Source organism: Spermophilus citellus (assembly GCF_964194105.1).
Source record: "Spermophilus citellus genome assembly, chromosome: 11".
Taxonomy (NCBI): Eukaryota; Metazoa; Chordata; class Mammalia; order Rodentia; family Sciuridae; genus Spermophilus; species Spermophilus citellus.
In genome coordinates, this window is record NC_138192.1 from 118,326,984 (window position 1) to 118,345,372 (window position 18,389).

At 49.3% G+C, this 18,389-nt stretch overlaps 1 protein-coding gene across 1 annotated transcript; it reads right to left on the minus strand.

Moving 5' to 3' along the window:
- Window positions 1-5,000: 5,000 nt before the first annotated feature.
- IHH (Indian hedgehog signaling molecule) lies at window positions 5,001-10,465 on the minus strand (the record flags this gene model as incomplete). The annotated part of the gene is made up of 3 exons (XM_081261061.1): window positions 5,001-5,940; window positions 7,601-7,862; window positions 10,154-10,465. 3 exons carry the CDS (start codon window positions 10,463-10,465, stop codon window positions 5,282-5,284), a joined length of 1,233 nt encoding a protein of 410 aa, XP_081117187.1. The 3' UTR covers window positions 5,001-5,281.
- Window positions 10,466-18,389: the final 7,924 nt, after the last annotated feature.

Below are 18,389 nucleotides of genomic sequence, written 5' to 3' on the forward strand. Positions count from 1 at the left end.
CTGCTGTCTACCCAGTGCAATTCGACCTTATCAGATTCAGGCTTGGCCTGTTGAACAAAGAGGCTTTGAGAACCAGACTGGGGTGTGGGACTTGCAGCTGAGCCGGAGAGGTACTGACACCCAGGAGCCAGAGGACACCAGGTGGGAAAGCTACCACTGCCAGGAAGGTTTGCCCAGAGGAGGCATCCTCTGAGGTAGGAAGCAGGGCCTTCACTCTGCTTTTAAAGGTCTCCATTGCTGATGTCTGATCTCTTTGAGAGAATTCCTGTTGGAGGTACTTCCTACAAGGCCCTCAGTCCAGTTGGCACTGAGTGCAGTGTCCTTCCTCCTCAGTGTCCCCATGTCTTAGCCTCCCCTTTTGCTACTTCTAGCCCCAGTTACATGGGCTTCAGTCCCTGAGCATGGCCTAAACTTCCCCTCCCTGCTTTTGCTCCTAATGATCCATTCAACTACCCTTGCTCAAGTTACTTAGCCCCTCAAAGTCCATCCCTAAATATTTCAATGGATTCCTGTGTCCAGTTTCCTCACAGGGGTGGCAAGTGCCTAGCAGGAGGTAGGAAGGCTGAAGGACAGTCACTCTGGGTTCAGCTTTTTCCAATCCAGGGCCCCCACTTGCTTCCAGAAGCCCTTAAGCAAATAGCACCCTAATGAGTTTATGTTGGGGGAGAGGGGTGCAGGTTCACATAGCTCTTTGGCAAAGAGCAGTGCTTGGCCATGACTGGAGGAGAGAGCGAGAGAGAGAGAGAAAGAAAGAGAGAGAGAGAGAGAGAGAGAGAGAGAGAGAGAGAGAGAGAGAGAGACTCTGCAAGGACAGCTTGGAGAGGTTAGCTGCCAGAGGTCCTGGTGCAGTCAGATAGGGGAGTGCAGGTGAACCGGGGCTCTCTGGGGAGGGCAGAGCACCCAGGCTGTTACAGAGACCTCACAACTAAGAAGTTCCCTCACTTTGTATCTGGGACCCAAAACTCTAGTATCAGTATCTTCCAGTCTTCTCCAGGACCTGAGGCCTTAGGTGTAGGTCTTGTAATTTGCCTAGGCCCAGCTAAGTTTTTTTCCTACACAATTGTGAGATATGTGGTGGGGGTGGGGTGCTGTGGTTTGAATGTATCTATCAAAGCTTATGTGTTAGAAACTTCATCCCCAATGCAACAGTGGGACTTTAAGAGGTGATTAGGACTTGAGGGCTCTGTCCTCAGGAGTGGATTAATGCCTGTATCCTGGGAGTGGGCTTGTTGCAGGAGTGGGTTCTGATGAAAGGACAAGTTTGACCCCCTTCCTTTTGCCATTTCCTGCTCTCTTGCCATTTTCCCTTCCACCATGGGATGAGGCAGAAGAAAGGCCCTCATCTGATGCTTAAATGAGGATGTCGGACACCTCAGCCTCCAGGACTGTGAGAAATAAATGTATTTTTCTTACAAAAGACCCAGGCTATACAATTATGTTAAAGCAGCACTAAATGGACTAAGAGGGGAGACAGAAAAAGAGCAGGAGCCTGGAGAGTCCCATAAGCCCAGGTAGACCAGCCTTAAGCAATGAGAGAGGATATCTATATGGAAAAGTCCTGGGCATCACTCTTGCAGGTGCAGCCACTAAGGCCAAAGAAGAACCCAAGTCAAGGGTACTGGGGATGGGAGAGCTGAATAGGGGGGAGCTGGGGATGAGAGAGTGGAGTCTCATACTTTAAAACCCTGAAGTTTGCCGGGCTTGAGATTACACCTATAATCTCATCAACTTGGGAAACTGAGGCAGGAGGATTGCAAATTGGAGGCCAGCATGAGCAACTTAGGGAGACTTTATATCAAAATAAAAAATAAAAGCCAGGCACAGTGGTGCACGCCTACAATCCCAGCAGCTTGGGAGGCTGAAGCAGGAGGATCGTGAGTTCAAAGCCAATCTCAGAAAAATGAGGTGCTAAGCAACTCAGTGAGACCCTGTCTCTAAATAAAATACAAAATATGGCTGTGGATGTGGCTCATTGGTTGAGTGCCCCTGAGTTCAAACCCCAGTACCAAAAATATAAAAGTAAAAAAATAAAAAATAAAAAGGTCTGGGGAGGTTGCTCAGTGGTAAAGTGCCCTTGGGTTCAATCCTCAATACCACCCTCCCACGCCATGAAAAAAATAAAATAAAAAAACCACTGATGTTGAATTGGACCCTTTTTACCCTGCTGCTCATCCAACCTGAGCTTCACTGCTGGCCATTCTATTCCCTAGATGTAAATATCTGTCACCTTGTTTCTGACCCCATGGCCATCTCCCCAATCCAGGTCAAATGCTTCTCTGCCCAATTAATGGACTCCCCATTCCACTATTGTGCCTTCTAGTCTATCTTCCACTGTAGCCAGGGGAGCTTTCAGAATCTGTTTGGTCACAAACCTGCCCCCCTTCAAACCTTCCACATATTCCTGGGTCCTGGGGATCCAGGCCAAATCCGTGGAACGCAGGCTCCGGGTCACCTTACTTCTGCCACTGCTTTATCTCAGTTTTTGCCAAGCCATGCATGCCCCCATGGTGTGGCCACACTGGCCTGATGGTGGTTCCTCCAAGCCTCCAGGCTCACTCCAGCCTCCACGCCTCGGATTTACGAAGTTGTCCCCTCTTTCCTCTTGCCTGAGAGCCAAACTCCTTCTTTGCCCAACCATCCACCCTATGCATCTGTACTCATCACCTGTCATCATAATCTAATCTCCCAAGCCGAATGTCTACGTGGAGAAGATGTACACATGAGCAGACAAGAACATCTTGATCTTCACCTCATATTTCCCACCACAAAAGAGTTCATAGGCATTTTGATATGGTCAGTGAAAATCTGCTACAGAGATAGGCCCACTCTAGATGTGCTGACAAAGCAGATTTCCAGAACTGAAATGCTGGGAATGACTTTCCAGAAAGGGACCAAGTTTACCAAATCATGACCTTGTAGCAAAACAACAGACCCAGGAGACAAATGGAAGGCTTCAAATCCCGTTTCTGTCACTTGCTGTATAATCTTGGGTATGTTCTCATCTGGAAAATTATAGTGTTAAAGTATACACCACATAGAGTTAAATGGGCCACTGAGGATATAGATCTAGAATAATTTATTTATTTATTTATTTATCTTGCCAATAAATAAGGTGGGGGAGACTTGACGGAAAGGGGGGTGGGGTCATGGTTCAGAAGAAGGGACATGGAGGTGTTACTGCAGGGGAACTTGGACTCCCAGGCATAGCATCCCTTCCCTAGCCACCCTAGCCCAGTGATTAGTCATCGTTAAATGAGAGCAGTTATCATTATAGCCTGTGGGAACCTGTTTCCCAAGGAAATGTTTTTTCCCCTGGAGCTTTCCTCCAAGGAATTCATCCCTACCATTTCCAACATAGTAATCTCTGTAAGAGGACAGAACCTGGGCAGTGGCCTGCTTTAACAACTGGCTTTCTGCAATAGGGGAACCTTGATTGCAGCATTTGCCAATTTCCATGGTGTTCCAATGGCCACCATCACCTATTTCTACTGGCCGGACCTAGGATGTCAGCTGATCTGTGGTGGTACATTTTTTTTTTTTTTTTTGCCTTGGATAGAGTGACTGAGAGAAAATGAAGGGGGTCATCTCTAGATTTAACAGTGCTTCTCAAAATGTGATACATGTTTGAAATATTTATAAAGTCCCTGGGTCTCATAATGGATGTAGTAAAGCAGAATCCGGAAGACCATGTCAGAAATATCTTTGAATCAACTGCTGAGGTCATTCTTAGGTTTGACAACTACTTGGTTAAAGGATCTCTTACGTGGTTAAAGGATCTCTTACGTGGTTAAAGGATCTACTGGCAGGTGCAGTATCACATGTCTGTAATCCCAGTGGCTCGGGAGGCTGAGGCAGGAAGATCATAAGTTCAAAGCCAGCCTCAGCAATAGCGAGATGCTAAGCAACTCAGTGAGACCCTGTCACTAAATAAAATACAAAACAGGGCTGGGGATGTGGCTCAATAGTTGAGTGCTTGAGTTTAATCCCTGGTAAAAAAACAAAACAAAACAAACAAACAACAACAAAAAAAAAACACCCAAATTCTGACTTGTCCAAGAAGTTAGAATGGGCCACAAGATAAATGTGAATTCTACACTCCATTACCAACAGCAGAGTCAGAAAGCCAGGTTCCAAGAAGGACCGTAGCGCATACAAAATGACTTTGGTCAGAATGCAATGAAATAGATCTAGATGGATTAGATACCCCTGTTATTTCTCTGACCCAACCATGTTTAGGGCAGAATTTGGGGGTCAGTATGCAAAGGCCCTGCCCAGTGTGGAGCACAGCTTTCTGCTGAACTTTGCAGAGTTACTGGGTGAGAAAGAGCTTGCAGAGTAGGTGGGAGCTCTGGATGTCTGTTCTTGGAGGAGGAAAGCAAACCCCTAAACAGATCCATCTGTGACTCCAAACTCTGTGTATTGACTCTATTCAGCATCCTGGACTCCATGACTCTAACAACTTAAATAATTTTTATTACAAAATAAAGAAAAGACCAAAACATCCCCCAAGTTCTCCTGTGGATTTCCTTCTCTTGCCAATAAATAAAATGGGGGAGACTTGACGGAAAGGGGGGTGGGGTCATGGTTCAGCAGAAAAAGGAGCTTAGCCTGGGCAGGGTTAGCAAGGACATCCAGCCCCTCTCCCTGAGTCCCAGGTACTATGGTCACATTGGCCAGAACACAGAACTCTGCCCACTGACAGCAACAGTTTCAGGATTTGTCTGGAGGAGTGTGGCCAGTGGAAGGTCACGCCTCAGGATGGCCAGGATGGCTGCCCCACCCCTGTGGCCCTTTAGGTTCTGGGTAGCAATGAGTCCAACCAGCTCCCTGCTGGCTCCCAGGGAATCTAGCAGCATCAACTGAGGTGCAAGCCTGCCTATGGGCAGAATCTTTTCATACTGTGGTCTATTACCAACAATGAAGTTGGAAACCAGGCTGGAGAAAGACTGGAGTAAGCATCCAAAGACAGATGGAATGGTCCTCTGATGGAGAGAGGCAGGGTGTGAAAAATCATAGTGAGAGCTGGCTGGGTGTCAAGGTCTCTAGGGTAGAGGGCTAGTCCACTGCACCTTGCCAGCTCAGCATTCAGCTCTATCACTACATTGGGGGACTTTGGCGGACATTAGCATTGCCCAGTCAAGTCTCAATGGTGTGTCTCCTGTGGAGGAAATAGCAGGGACTAGTGCCTCCAGATTAGGTCCCTTCCAGAGCCACAGCCCTCCTGGCAGGAAGACCTTTGGGTCCAGCATGGCAGTTCCTGGAGGGCAGTGGTGGGGGTCTTTCAGCTCCCTGCTCCAGACATGCCCAGTGGGTGGAAGCTACCCTCTTCTAGCAAGAGATGCCCCAAGCGGTAAAGCAGCTGAGGGTACCAGTGCACGCCCTCGCCTGAGGTCCAGCTGCCCCATGCCAAGCTGGGAAACAGTCGCAGAGGCCAGAAGGCCAACTGAGCCAGACGGTGGTCAGCCACAGCTGCAAAGCAGGAAGCTACCACATCCTCTACCACCAGTGTCCCGTGCCTTGTGAGTGGAGCATAGGCCCCGAGGGCCACATGTGTGGAGACAGCTGCCACCCGGGCAGGCTGAAGGCCAGGGACCCCTGCTACCAGCACATACTGGCCAGGCTGCACGTGGCTGGCAAATGTGGCCCGAAACCGGGCTACTGGTTCTGTGTGGTTGTCAGCAGTGAAGAGCAGGTGGGCGGGAGTGAGTGCCAGGCGACGTGGGGGGTCCTGGGTCTCGATGACCTGGAAAGCCCTCAGCCTGTTTGGCTCACGGTCCAGGAAAATGAGCACGTCGCTGAAGGTGGGGTTCCCATCCTCCCCCATAGCCAGCACCCGGTCTCCTGGCTTCACAGCTGACAGGGCTACACGTGCCCCACTCTCTAGGCGCACTTGGGCTCCAGCAGGAAAGCAGCCACCTGTCTTGGCTGCTGCCGAGTGCTCTGTGGGAAGAAGGGACATGGAGGTGTTACTGCAGGGGAACTTGGACTCCCAGACATAGCATCCTTCCCCTAGCCACCCTAGCCCAGTCAGAGCTCCTCTTGTTCCCAGGGAGCCCCCATCTGTATCCCAACCCCTGCAGGAAAGAGCCTACCCCTAACCCACAATGTGATCTTCAGATCCCCTTCTCCCCAGCCTTTGCCAATGAGAGGAGCATACTGGGGCTCCAAGATCCAATGGGTAAGGAAAAGGGCCCTCCCAAAGCCCAGGTGATATCATCCATATTGACAGCTTGCCAATGCTGTGAAGGAGTCAGAGAACAGAGGTCAGCTGAGCCAGGCATGGGTCATTTGTGACTTGACCCTAGGAAAGCTGTAGCCTCATAGAGAAGGAAAGTCACTTAGCTCCTCTGGGGTCTAGATATCCTGTTAATTCTCACCCCTTGCTCAGATGCTTCCAAAAAATTGCCCTCCCTGTGACAGAGTTGGTTCTTTGAGTCTGTGGAAGGGAGAGGAGGGCCACCCATAGGGCAAACACAGACTCCTGGAGCAGCCTCTTAGTGAATGGTCAGGGATGGTCATGGGCAAGAACAAAATCACCACTGTTAGTTCATGTACAGGGTCCTTGTAAGGGCATAGGACTTAGCGGCATCAGCAGGTGAGATGAAGAACAGTATCTGGGGGTCAAGAGTAATGATGGAAGTAGCCACTTGGGGAGCTGACCCTGGGCCAGTGTTTGCAGGTGAAGGTGGATATGACTTGAAGTAGACACAGTTGGTCAGGGAGGTGCAGAGCAGAAGAGTCAGGCCGTGGCTGGGGTCAGGGTGAGATCACTGCTGTGAGCCTCAGTAGGGTCAGGAATACTAAAAAAGCAGGCTCCATCTGTGTGCCGGGTCTGTGAGTGCAATTACTACATTGTGCTGGTGTGGAAGGTGGAGCCTGCAGCCAGGGGGTGCAGGCTGGGACTCACACAGGAGCCATGTGAAGCATCCATGACTGGGTTCAATGTAGGTGACAGGGACGCTGGTGAGACTCTGGTGAGGGAGAGGGCAAGGCTCCAATGCCTGCCAATTTTGATCAACAAGGCGGCCAATCTGGGAAAATCCACTTTATTGAGTCCACTTTGTTTATTTTGGCACTCACAGCTGGCTTTGCCCCAAAATGTCCAGCTTCGGGGCTCTGGGAGAGAGGTTGGGGATGCCTGCACCCTCCACCCTAGGAGGCCTGACCTATAGCTGGGTGGTGGGTTCTGAACCTTAGGGCTTCTGGTCAGGCATACTTATGTTTGGGCCCTTTCTGATCCCAAGCCCCACCACTTCTCCTGCACCGCGGGGGCACATGCCAGCCTGGCTTCCTCCATCTGTCCAGTTTGCTCTGTCTTGTACGTCCTGTGGTAGGCTCTGGACTGTGGACCAGCAGGTCAGCACCCAGCAACACTCGGACAGGCCCTGTCAACCTAGGCTTCTGCCATGACACTACCAGGCATACAAGGGACAGGCAGTCATGAGCAGCTGCAGGGAGCGCCGCCGACGTCCTCTTCCCCCAGTTCCCAGCCTCCATCCCCTGGTGGGCATCTTCACCTTCTTGGCCCCAGAGGGTACTGTGCTGTCTGCCCATGCCCTGCGGCCCCGGCCCCGGGTCCAGCCCCCTGGCATTGGCTCACCCGACTTGACAGAGCAATGCACGTGAGCCTTGGATTCGTAATACACCCAGTCGAAGCCAGCCTCCACTGCCAAGCGTGCCAACAGTCCGTACTTATTGCGGTCACGATCTGAGGTGGTTATATCCACTGCACGGCCCTCGTAGTGCAAGGACTCCTCTGAGTGGTGGCCATCCTCATCCCAGCCTTCAGTCACACGCAGCTTTACACCCGGCCACTGGTTCATAACAGAGATGGCTAGCGAGTTCAGGCGGTCCTTGCAGCGCTGAGAGAGGAAGGAAGAGGAGTTAGCTGGAGGAGCAGGAGGTGGCCAACCTTGTCCCATACTCTCCTACTACACCCGGAGTTGGAAAAGCCAGAAATATGTCTGTCCTCCTTAGGAAGAGAAGGTTCTAAAGTGCTCCCTCCCAGTCTAGCATCCAGGTGCCCCCAGGGAACTGAGCCACATTGTGATACCACAAATATGGGGGATTAAGGATGTATGTTCCCTCAAGGTGCCCTTCTCTGTTAGGTGGAGCTACCCTTCCCCCCAGTATTGTCTCTCCCCTGCTCTGGGTTTGGTCCCTAGAGGTGCCAGAGGAAGAAGTACTAGTGGAGTGGAGTCTACTGCCTGAGGCTGGCCTGCTAGGCATGCAAAGCCTGAGGTGCCCAGTAGGTGTCACCGCAGCCTCAGGGCTGAGGTCTTGGGATGATCAGCCCCTGAGGAACAGCAGGTGCAGAGCGGCCTGTGGGCATAGGGCAGGGGTGTGTTGAAGGGGAATCCCAAGCTTGCCTGGATCCCTCCAGTACCACTGAGCAGTCCTACTGGGACCCTCTTAAGATTTCAAGCCCATCAGCACCCTCCAAAAAGACAGAGGGGCAGAGAACTAGCAGCTGGTGGGCTAGTGCCCCCCTGGCCTGATAGGGGGCAATAGGGACTGTCTCGCTCTGCAAGCATCGAGTGAGGTTGACTCCTCTGCATCTTCCCATTGGTACACTGCTTCTGTTTGGAAAAGGAACCCAAAAAAACTGAGCCAATACTCTCAAGGATCTGGCTCCATATCTTCAGGATCCTCCTCAAATGGGGTGAAGCCCCGCTGAGGAAAGACCAGGAGAAAACTTCCACTGTTGCTACCTCCCTGTTAGGGTCCTTAGAGCAAAAGGGACCATGCAGCTGACTGAGGGAAGAGGGCAAAGGAGCCCAGGCCTCCACCTGTAGGGAAAAAGGCCTTCCACCAGGCCTTGAATCAGAGTTGTGAGGCCCCCACCAAGTGTGGGCCACTCATGCCTCAACCTATATCCACTCCAGGGGCCCCATAGACCCTTGGACTTGGCCTCCCAGGAGCCAACGGCTACAAACCAAAGTCAGACCCAGCCTTCCCGGCAGGCAGCCTGGCTTGGGACGCTCACTGCTCAGAGAGGTAGCTTTAAGTGTTCCCTTCCTGGTCCATGCCGCCTGGCTTTTAGCCCCCCACCTATGTCCACCCGAGGACACAGCTCCCAGCCTCTCTTTCCCCCAGTCCCCCCTCCCTCGGGTGCAGAGCCTGGGCTCTCGCTGTCAATGATTGCCCAGCCTGTGGCCCGGATCCTTATCTGCATTCCTCGGCGCCCGGCCCGTCCCGGCCACCAGCCAACCTTCGGCCCCGACATCGGCCGACCGGCCCCGGCGCCAGGGTGCATGCTGAAAGCCGTGCTTTAGCTGCTTTCCCTAAAGGATTTAGAAAGCCAGCTGCCTGCTAGCGGAGGAAGATCCCGGGACCCCAGAGGAGGTCTCTCCCTTGGCTCACCCTGCTGCAGGGAAGGGAAGTTTGCACCCCTGCGCTGGGTTGGAGCGTGGATCCTGTTCCGAGAACGCTGAGACTTCAGTCATCTCTGTTCCCCGTCTCCCTCGGCATCCCTGCTCCTCTCTTCCATCTCCACCACCAAGCCCAGGGATTCCCCAAGTTCGGTCCAAGAGCCCAAAGGCCTTGGCACCCCACCCTTTAAGCGCAGCAGCGCCGCTCAGCTATCGGGACAAACACGTGGGGCGCAGCGGGCTCCCTATCCCACCTCCGCCTCCCTACTCAACTCTTCCCTGCTGTTCCTCAACCCCAGACTCAGCCGGAATAGTGATCCAGGAGGGGGCAGCGCAGCGAACTAAGAGCACGCGGGGAGGAAAGACCAGGGGGCCCCTAGCGCCCGGAGCTTCTTCGCCTCAGGGGTACCAAATGGCTTCGAAATGAAAAGGGCGCCGCCGTGAGGAATGTTAGCCCGGGAGGAACTGCGTGGGCCCGGGAGGCAGCAGGGTCGAGGTACTTCCAGGTGCGGCGTCTAGCCTGAGCTGCCAGCGCTCTCGGGCAGAGGGGCCGCCGCCAACCTGCTGGGGAATCTCTTCGCAAAGACTCCGCGCGGCTCGGGGATGCCGACACTCCTGCCGGGACCCTGGCCGGCCGGTCTTGGGCAGAAAGTAGACGGGCTTGGTGAGAGGGGCAGGTGCCAGGGGGCGTGCCAGGCAGTCGAGAAAAGGTGCCAGGGGGGCGGGTAGACCGGGCAGGTGGCTGTGTTCCGCGGCGCGCTAGGAGGGCGGATCGCGCTCACCTGGGTCATGAGGCGGTCGGCACCCGTGTTCTCCTCGTCCTTAAAGATGATGTCGGGATTGTAGTTGGGGGTGAGCTCCTTGAAGCGCTCCGAGCTGCGTGCGATCTTGCCTTCGTAGCGCCCGCTGGCGCCCAGGGTCTTCTCTGGCACGTTGGGGCTGAACTGCTTGTAAGCCAGCGGCACGAGTTTGCGCGGCGGTCGCCGGCGACTGCCCACCACCCGGCCCGGCCCGCAGCCCCGCGCCGCCGGCACCACCAGCAGCAGCAGGAGCAGGCAGAACCGCAGGCGGGGCCGGAGCCGGGCGGGAGACATGGCCGAGGAGCCCGGTAGAGCAGCGGGCGAGGGAGCCTTGTGGGTTGATGGGGTGGGCGGGTCGGCGGGAGCGCTGTAGGGGCTCAGGCGACCAGGTGGCTCTTGGGGGCTCCAGGCGGGGGCGCCATGGGCGGCGTGGCGCGGCTCAAGGTCCGCGGGATTCAGGTGCGGGGCGGGGGCCCAGGGCCCTGGCTGGTGGCGGCGCGCTGTCCCCCTCGGCGCCTCGACTCTGAGCTGCCCAGCTCGCCGGCCGCCAATAAATAGGCCGGCCCGTTTGTTTTGGCAACGCGGCGGCGGCGGGGGGCGGCGGGCGGCGGGGCTGCGGGCCGCCGGGCTGGGCTGGGCTGGCCGGGCCGGCGGGCTGAAGGGACCCGCGGTTAGCACCCCGGCCCGGCGGTCAGGCGGCTCGGGCGGAGCGGGAGCTGCTGCCGTCTGCGGCGCAGCCCCGGGCCGAATGAGAGGGGAAATGGAAGAGATCCGGGCTCGGGCCCCGTGCAGACCGCACCCTACCCATGTCCCTGCCTCCTGCGCTCTCGACAGCGAACCTGTAGCAAGGGCAGCACAGCCTCCTCCCCCTCGGGCGGGCGGCCCCGACACTAGCCAGCCCTCGTCCCGCGCGCTTCTCGGCAGCGCGTCAGCCTGCCTGCTGCCCTCTGCGCCCCCTGCACTGCCTGCGTTTGCCCTCCCCGCCCGGACGCGCCCCACCCCGCCCTGGCCTCGCCTCCCGGCTCCTCGCGGCTCCGGGGTGCCCCGCCAGGCGCAAACCTCCCGGACAGGAGGTGCCACCCCCACGGAGACCGCAACCCACGGCGCGGCCGGACGCGAGGGGCGGGGGTCAGTGGCCGAACCGCACAGCCGCCTACGGTGTCCCCTGCGGGAAAGCAAACCTAAAAGGCAGGAGGCTGCTCATAACCTAGTGCCCCACCCTGGCCCAAGCGGCGCGCCCTCTCAGCTTAGTGGAACTGGGTTCTGTATCAACCTAAGGAACATCCCACGGCCTGCCGGTGTGAAACTGGGAGTGGGCAGTTCAGCCTTTTGAAGAGGCAAATAGGGGCTTCTGAGTTGGAAACACTGAAAACAAACAAACAAACAAAACAAACCACTGTTAAAACAAGCAAGACGAAGTTGCAGATAGGCCACGAAGTTGCAGATAGGCCCACACCAAGAGCAGAGCAGCTAAAATGAGGACATCCACAAAACAATGAGCCCAACTGCCCAGAGACGCAGCGAGCCACCTCTCAGGAAGAGCAGCTTGTTAAGAATGCCAAAAGGATCCAAAGTCCCTACAAGTACTCTTAGCTCTACTTTAGAAATGAAAAAGGACAGAATATGTAGAGGAAGCTAGAAAAGTGATCATGGGTTATGTATTTTAATAGGACATTCAGGAAAATGTAATTAATTAGGATTTATTCTGCCCAAACAAGAAAAGGTAAGTGTTAAAAAACAAACAAACAAACAAACAAACAAAAAAAAAAAACCACTGCCATCACAGTATTAAACTATATGATTTTTTTTGCAATTCAATAAAGAGAAATAAAAGGATAAGAAATAAAATGATTTACAAACTCTTATTCCAATATTAATACATTTATTGGTACTTGTGTGTCTGAGATACAGGAGCTATTAGATATTATTATACTGCATTCATCTTGCAAATCTAATTTAAACTCACAACAATCAGATGAGCTATTGCTATCCTTATTTTACAAATAGGGATATCTAAGTTAAGAGAAGATAAGCAACTTACCCATGGCTCAGGAGCAGAGGTTCCACCCCATGTGGATGCAGGGGCCAGCCCTCACCTAGGCAGACATTGATCCCTTTCTCTGTGCAGGTCTCACCCATCCAGCACACCTGGGTTGTAAGAGGAAGCAGCTTTTCATAGATTCATTCACATTTTCTGGATCAGTTTTGTGAACACAAATTCAGGATTGGAAGGGATTCAAGAGGGCTTAATCCAAGCACTCGATATTACAGAAAGGAAACTGAGGCCCACAGAAGGAAATTTTGGATGATTCCACCAGGAGTGGAGTGGCACCTGTGAATTGAAAACGAAATGGATTACCTCCTTTTCTCCCCTTTGTTGGCACCCCCCACCCCGCCCCGGCGGTGCCATGCTCTTTAGCACTCAGATTCTGTTTCCTAGTCACAGAATGAATGTTGCCTCTTTCCTTTCAAAGTTTTCCAAAGGCTTTAACTTGAGCTTTCCAGGGTTCAAGAACCATTCATGCAATATCTTCATCTTTTCCTACGCTCTCCACATCTCTCAGGTTTCTGGGGTAGAGTACTCAGCAGGTCAGTACCTCCCAACCAAAAGGGGCTCTGTTTTTATGAAGCTCCAAAAAGAAGCCTCCCTCAGAAGACCCCCCCCCCACTATAGGCTTCTGCCTTTACCTATTGCAATGTTTAATAATAATCTAGAGACATTTTGCCTTAAATATCATTTGTCTTCCTCCCTCCCTCTCCAATGCAAAATGAACTCTTTTCCTCTTTTTCATGCCTTAGCAATCAAGGCTATTTTCCTTCTTAGTATCCCATATGCATGGTCTTGAAGTTTACTTTCAATCTGCTTTTCTCCAAGTGAAAGACCATTTCTTTAAGATTATCTCAGAGATTCTAATTTATGATTATTTATTTACAAGCTTTTCCATTTGTCCTCTCATTTTTCCTCTCTTAAATTGTGATTCTTATCCAATTGAACACAAATCTGTAAAGATCTTATCAGACAAATAAAATTATTCAGTGGCTACAGCTGGGTGCCAAGAGTGCATCTGCAGCAGCACCACCTCCTTGGCAGAGATTGGGACTTGCTAAGATCAGACCCTCCTCACTCAGGCCTATCACTAAGAAGCAGTGATGGGGTGTGTACTGGAAATGAAATGAAAAAGGAAAAATGTGTAGAGGCAGCTAGATATTCTACACTACATTCTATACTATATAGAAAAGCTATACTCTTTTTTCTCAGGACACAATTTATGTTTCAAGATCTGAATCTCAAAAAAAGTAGATTAGTTCAGTCTCCTCTGGTGGAGGAGTAACATGATTGGAAGTATCATGATTTCTATAGCAGTGACCACAAGCACTTTTAATCCAAGTAAGGACTAAAGAATCCGGGTCATTGCTTGTATGCTTATGTTCTCAGTTTCAGCAGATGTGGGGTGGCTGTTGAGCTGGGCCAGTGCCTTAGACTTTTCAAACAAAGCCTGACTCCTTCTGATCACTGCCAGGCTCTGCCAGCAGTAGACCTAGAGAACTAAGGTGACCATTCTGGAGGCATCAACAGTCTGGGACAGCTCCTGACCTAATTGTCATGAGTGAGCAGAGAAGACAGAGCACATCAGCCTCATCAGAGCCTCATGTCTGAGTCCTGTACCTATTGGTAAAAACCACTTTCTTCTCTCACCTTTAGATCTCTTCTACCCCTCAGGCATCTCTATTTTGAAAAGAACAAAGAAAAATATGTTGCTTTTGACAATACAATTAATCTTTGTCTAAAAGCCAAAGTTAGAAAAATAGGCTGTTAAAGGAGGAACATATATTATAGGGTCTGATAATTTAAACATCTGCATAGTAGAGTCTAAGGTGTTATTTTTATTATAATTATTTTTGGGGGGATACCAGGAGTTGAACTCTGGGGCACTCGACCATTGAGCCACATCCCCAGTCCTATTTTGTATTTTATTTAGAGAAAGGGTCTCACTGAATTGCTTAGTGCCTTGCCATTGCTGAGACTAGCTTTGAACTCACAATCCTCCTGTCTCAGCCTCCTGGGCGGCTGGGATTACAGGTGTGCACCATTGCCCCTGGCTCTACCATGTTATTATTTTTAGTCAGTACAAATTTAACATTACAGTACAAACTTAAGAGTACTTGTACTATATAAGTGATATACTCAGATACATTTAAGTGTGTATAAAATATATATAATACATAATATTCACACACACACACACACACACACACACACACGCTACATAGATCTATACTTCCATAGCCAACTAGTCTTTTTCTCCTAATCCTGCCTCTTGACCAGATCAATCCAGCCTAAACCAAAGGGTGCTGCACCATAACTGGACAAGTTTCAGGAATGCAGTTAGTCAAATGTCCCCGAGTGACACAGTGTATGGCAGCCTTGATGCAATAGAAAGAACACTAGAGCTGGAGGTAGCAGATTCATGCCTGAACACTATCTTTGCTACCTTTTATCTGTGTGACCTTAGGCAAGGTACACAAACCTTCTGAGTCTCAGTTTTATCATCTATGATAACATTTATCTCATAGGGATGTTGACAGTGTTTAAAAATACAAGCTGTCAAGTCCAAATGTTGTATATAAATTTCTTTTATCCTCTGTTGGATTCATTAGGGGTGGTGGCAGTCCTCTGATTCCTATACCTGTCTGGAGGGTATAGGGTGCTCAGGTATGTGTGTGCCCTCAGGCAGCACTGGAGATCAGGAGGTCCTACATCTTTCTGTAAGGAGTCTCTACCTTGCTACAGTAACATAATGGGCACACAGAAAAAGAGAATGCCAACAGCAAAATAGAAGATTTTGTTGTTGTCCTCAAAAAATTTATTATTTAACCTAACAAATATATCATTAAAATAAAGGCAATTACAAAGCCACAAATGCCACTCTAAATGAGTACAGAGTGTGTTAGAAACTAGATAGGTTAACAGATTAGGTGGATTTATTCTGGGAGAATATGGAATTAAGAAACGATTAGCCCAGAGTTGGAAACCTCTTGGATGAAATCAGTTTTGAAGGAGGGGGGAAATGGCTGCAAAAAATGAAAAGGAAACTCAGGGAGAGGGTGTGGGACAAGCCAAGATGAGGAGGCAATGGGGATGAAGGGCTCTAATATCGTCCCACAAACCTTCACAAAATCCTTCCAAAGTTGATGCCATTATCTCAGTTTTACAAATGAAGAAATCGAGGCTCAGAGCTTGCACATGAGGGAGGAGGAGCTGGAATCCAGGCCGGTGTGACCACACAATGGCACAGTTTCTCGGTGAATGACTCCTAGCGCAAGAATGCTGGGTTGCTGACCTGTGTTTGAGTCAATCATTTTCTCTTCAAAATCTAGGAAATTGTTTTTGTCTTCAAGAGTTGTTACCTTCTTAGGCTTTTAAGCCTTCATGCTCTGACTGACTACTTCCCCACCTGGTTGGGATCACTGCACTACTGTTGACTTTTGGAAGAGGTTGGTAATTCCACCAAATTTGGCCCATATAGAAGCATGCTTGTCTTTCAAGTCTCAGATCGTGCAGAATACATTTAGAGGTCCAATTAGAGCCACTCAAAACTAACAATGCTTTGAAAGCTAGCTATTGATCAGAAATGGGAATGTTGAGTTACCTTTGTCCAAACAATAAGCTCATTACAAGGCACTTCAGAGAGGCTCAGGCATTAAAGACCTTGCTTTGATGACTTTGAAAAGGTAGGAAAAGGCAACAAAATTAGTTACATAAAGAGCATTTGCCCCTCCTGTAAGAGACCAAAGATGGTGGGAAACTCTTATCTTGTAGGCGGATAGTTGCATATGGAAAGACATGCACAGAATTGTATTTCTATGCATTATAATATGTTTACTAAATAATGAGCTTCATTTCTTCCCTAGTATCTCTATTTGAAAAGAAAGTATTTGCTTAGCAGAAAATCTTGGAAACTATTAGTTTAGTGAATTTTCAATAAGGCAAGAGGCTACTATTCTTTTAATAGCCAAATGCCTGACAACATTCTTTGACTGAATTTGTTCTAATCCACTGAGACTCTCACCAGTCCCTTTTGGTAGATGCAACACCCTAAAGATTCTGGGATCTGAAGCCAAAGAAAGCAAAAAAGTATAGAGACACCTGCTTTTTAACAACTTGTATTTTTAGTTTCCACAAATAACAAATCCATTCCATTATAATTATTGATAACAAAATGGTATTTAAATCCTATTCCCACCCTATGACAGGTTCTCACCTTCCTAAAACACTACTTTGGCTTATAACCACAAATTTTTAAAACTACCCCAAGATACTGTGGTATGAGAAGGTGTGTGTGTGTGTGATTGCATATTAACATTTCTTCATATTTTTACTCCACAACAACAAAAATTTTGAGCACCTACTAAATGCCACATATCATTCCAGATGCTTGGGATGTAAGAAGACAAAAAACCAACCAACAACAAAAAAAATTAATAACAAAAGAACAAAGACCTCTGACTTCATGAAGCTTTACTCTGGTGGGGAGGAGTTGGGGAGATTAACAATTAAAAACAAAAATACAATAAATAAAACATAGAATGCATTAAAAGGCAATAAGGGGGGACCATGAGAAAAACACATGAAACAAGATAACAGGATGGAGGGGGTCAGCCAGCTTGTGGGGAGCAGGGAGGTCAGCAGGCAGCTTGCTCCATGGAGTAGTCAATGTAGAACTCTCTGAAAGGGTATAGTTTCAACAAAGACCTGAAAGAGGTGAAGGTTTTGCCTAAGCAGGTATCTAGGGAAAGAAACTTTTAGGCAGACAACTGCGTAGATCAAAGAGACCCTGACATGCTTGGCATGTTACAGAAAGACAAAGAGATCATTTCGATGGAAGAAGATAAAGTTAAGAGAAAAACTGGAGCAAGTGACCTTGACTTTCTACTTCCTGATCACAAGGGTGTTTTCCAAACTTCTTTGTTTTTTTAAAGTTGTTGATAGACCTTTATTTTATTTATTTACAAGTGGTGCTGAGAATCGAACCCATTGCCTCACTCATGCCAGGCAAGTGTGCTACCGCTGAGCCCCAGCCCCAGCCCCATTTCCAAGCTTTTATAAAACTCCAGTTAAAGAAAATTTAGTCCCCCTCCTTTTTGGGGGGCTATTGAGGATTAAACCCAGGGGTGCTTTACCACTGAGCTACATCCCCAGTTCTTTTATTTTTCATCTTGAGACAGGGTCTTGCCAAGTTCCTGAGAATGGCCTAGAACGTAAGATCCTCCTGCCTAAGCCTCCCGAGTTGCTAGGATTACAGGTGTATGATACCAACCTCGAAAGATAATATACTCTTTAAAGAAATGTATGTTGGGCTGGGGATGAGGCTCAAGCAGTAGTGTGCTTGCCTGGCATGCATGCGGCCTGGGTTCGATCCTCAGCACCACATACAACCAAAGATGTTGTGTCCGCCGAAAACTAAAAAATAAATATTAAAATTCTCTCTCCCTCTCTCTCTCTCTCTTAAAAAAAAATGTATGTACTGATGTGTAAATATGGACAAAAAGCATAGTTCAGTAAGAGTAGGTAACAAAAGAGTACTTACATATAGGATTCTTTTAAACTTAAAAAAAAAGATGTATTGTCATTGCTCTCACTTTCTATTTCATAAACTTAAAGTTTTGGGCAAAAATTCTATTCTTTAAATATCAATTTTGTATTGTGTAGGCTTGTGGAACGTGGGGAATATGTCCCTGTGGCCATTTAGAAAGCAGCAGAGCACCCCTGTTGGTGAGAATGCCAGGGAATAAGCACTCAATCAATAGGATTAAAATTAACGCATGTTTAATTATTCCTGTTTCTTGTTGAATATAGGTTTTTAAAAATCTATTACAACAATGCCTACAAACTGGTGCCATTCTTTGGAAATTCACTGTAGTGATGTTTTCAGTTTAGATTTTCCCATTTGCAATTCAAGTGTATGAACAGCATGAGGTTTAACCAACCAACTTGGCTTCTTATATTCCTCTTCTCCTTCAGAAATACAGCCCATTCTCTGGGGCTTCTGTGGGAATCTTTCTTCTCATTGAATTCTAATCACTCATTACCCAATTGCTTACATTTTGAAATATTTTCCATCATTTTTAGATAATTTGGTATCAGGTTCTCTACCTGCTTCAGTCCCCGTCAACAACCACCATGAAGTTACTTCTGGGATTCCGGTCCAGAATCATG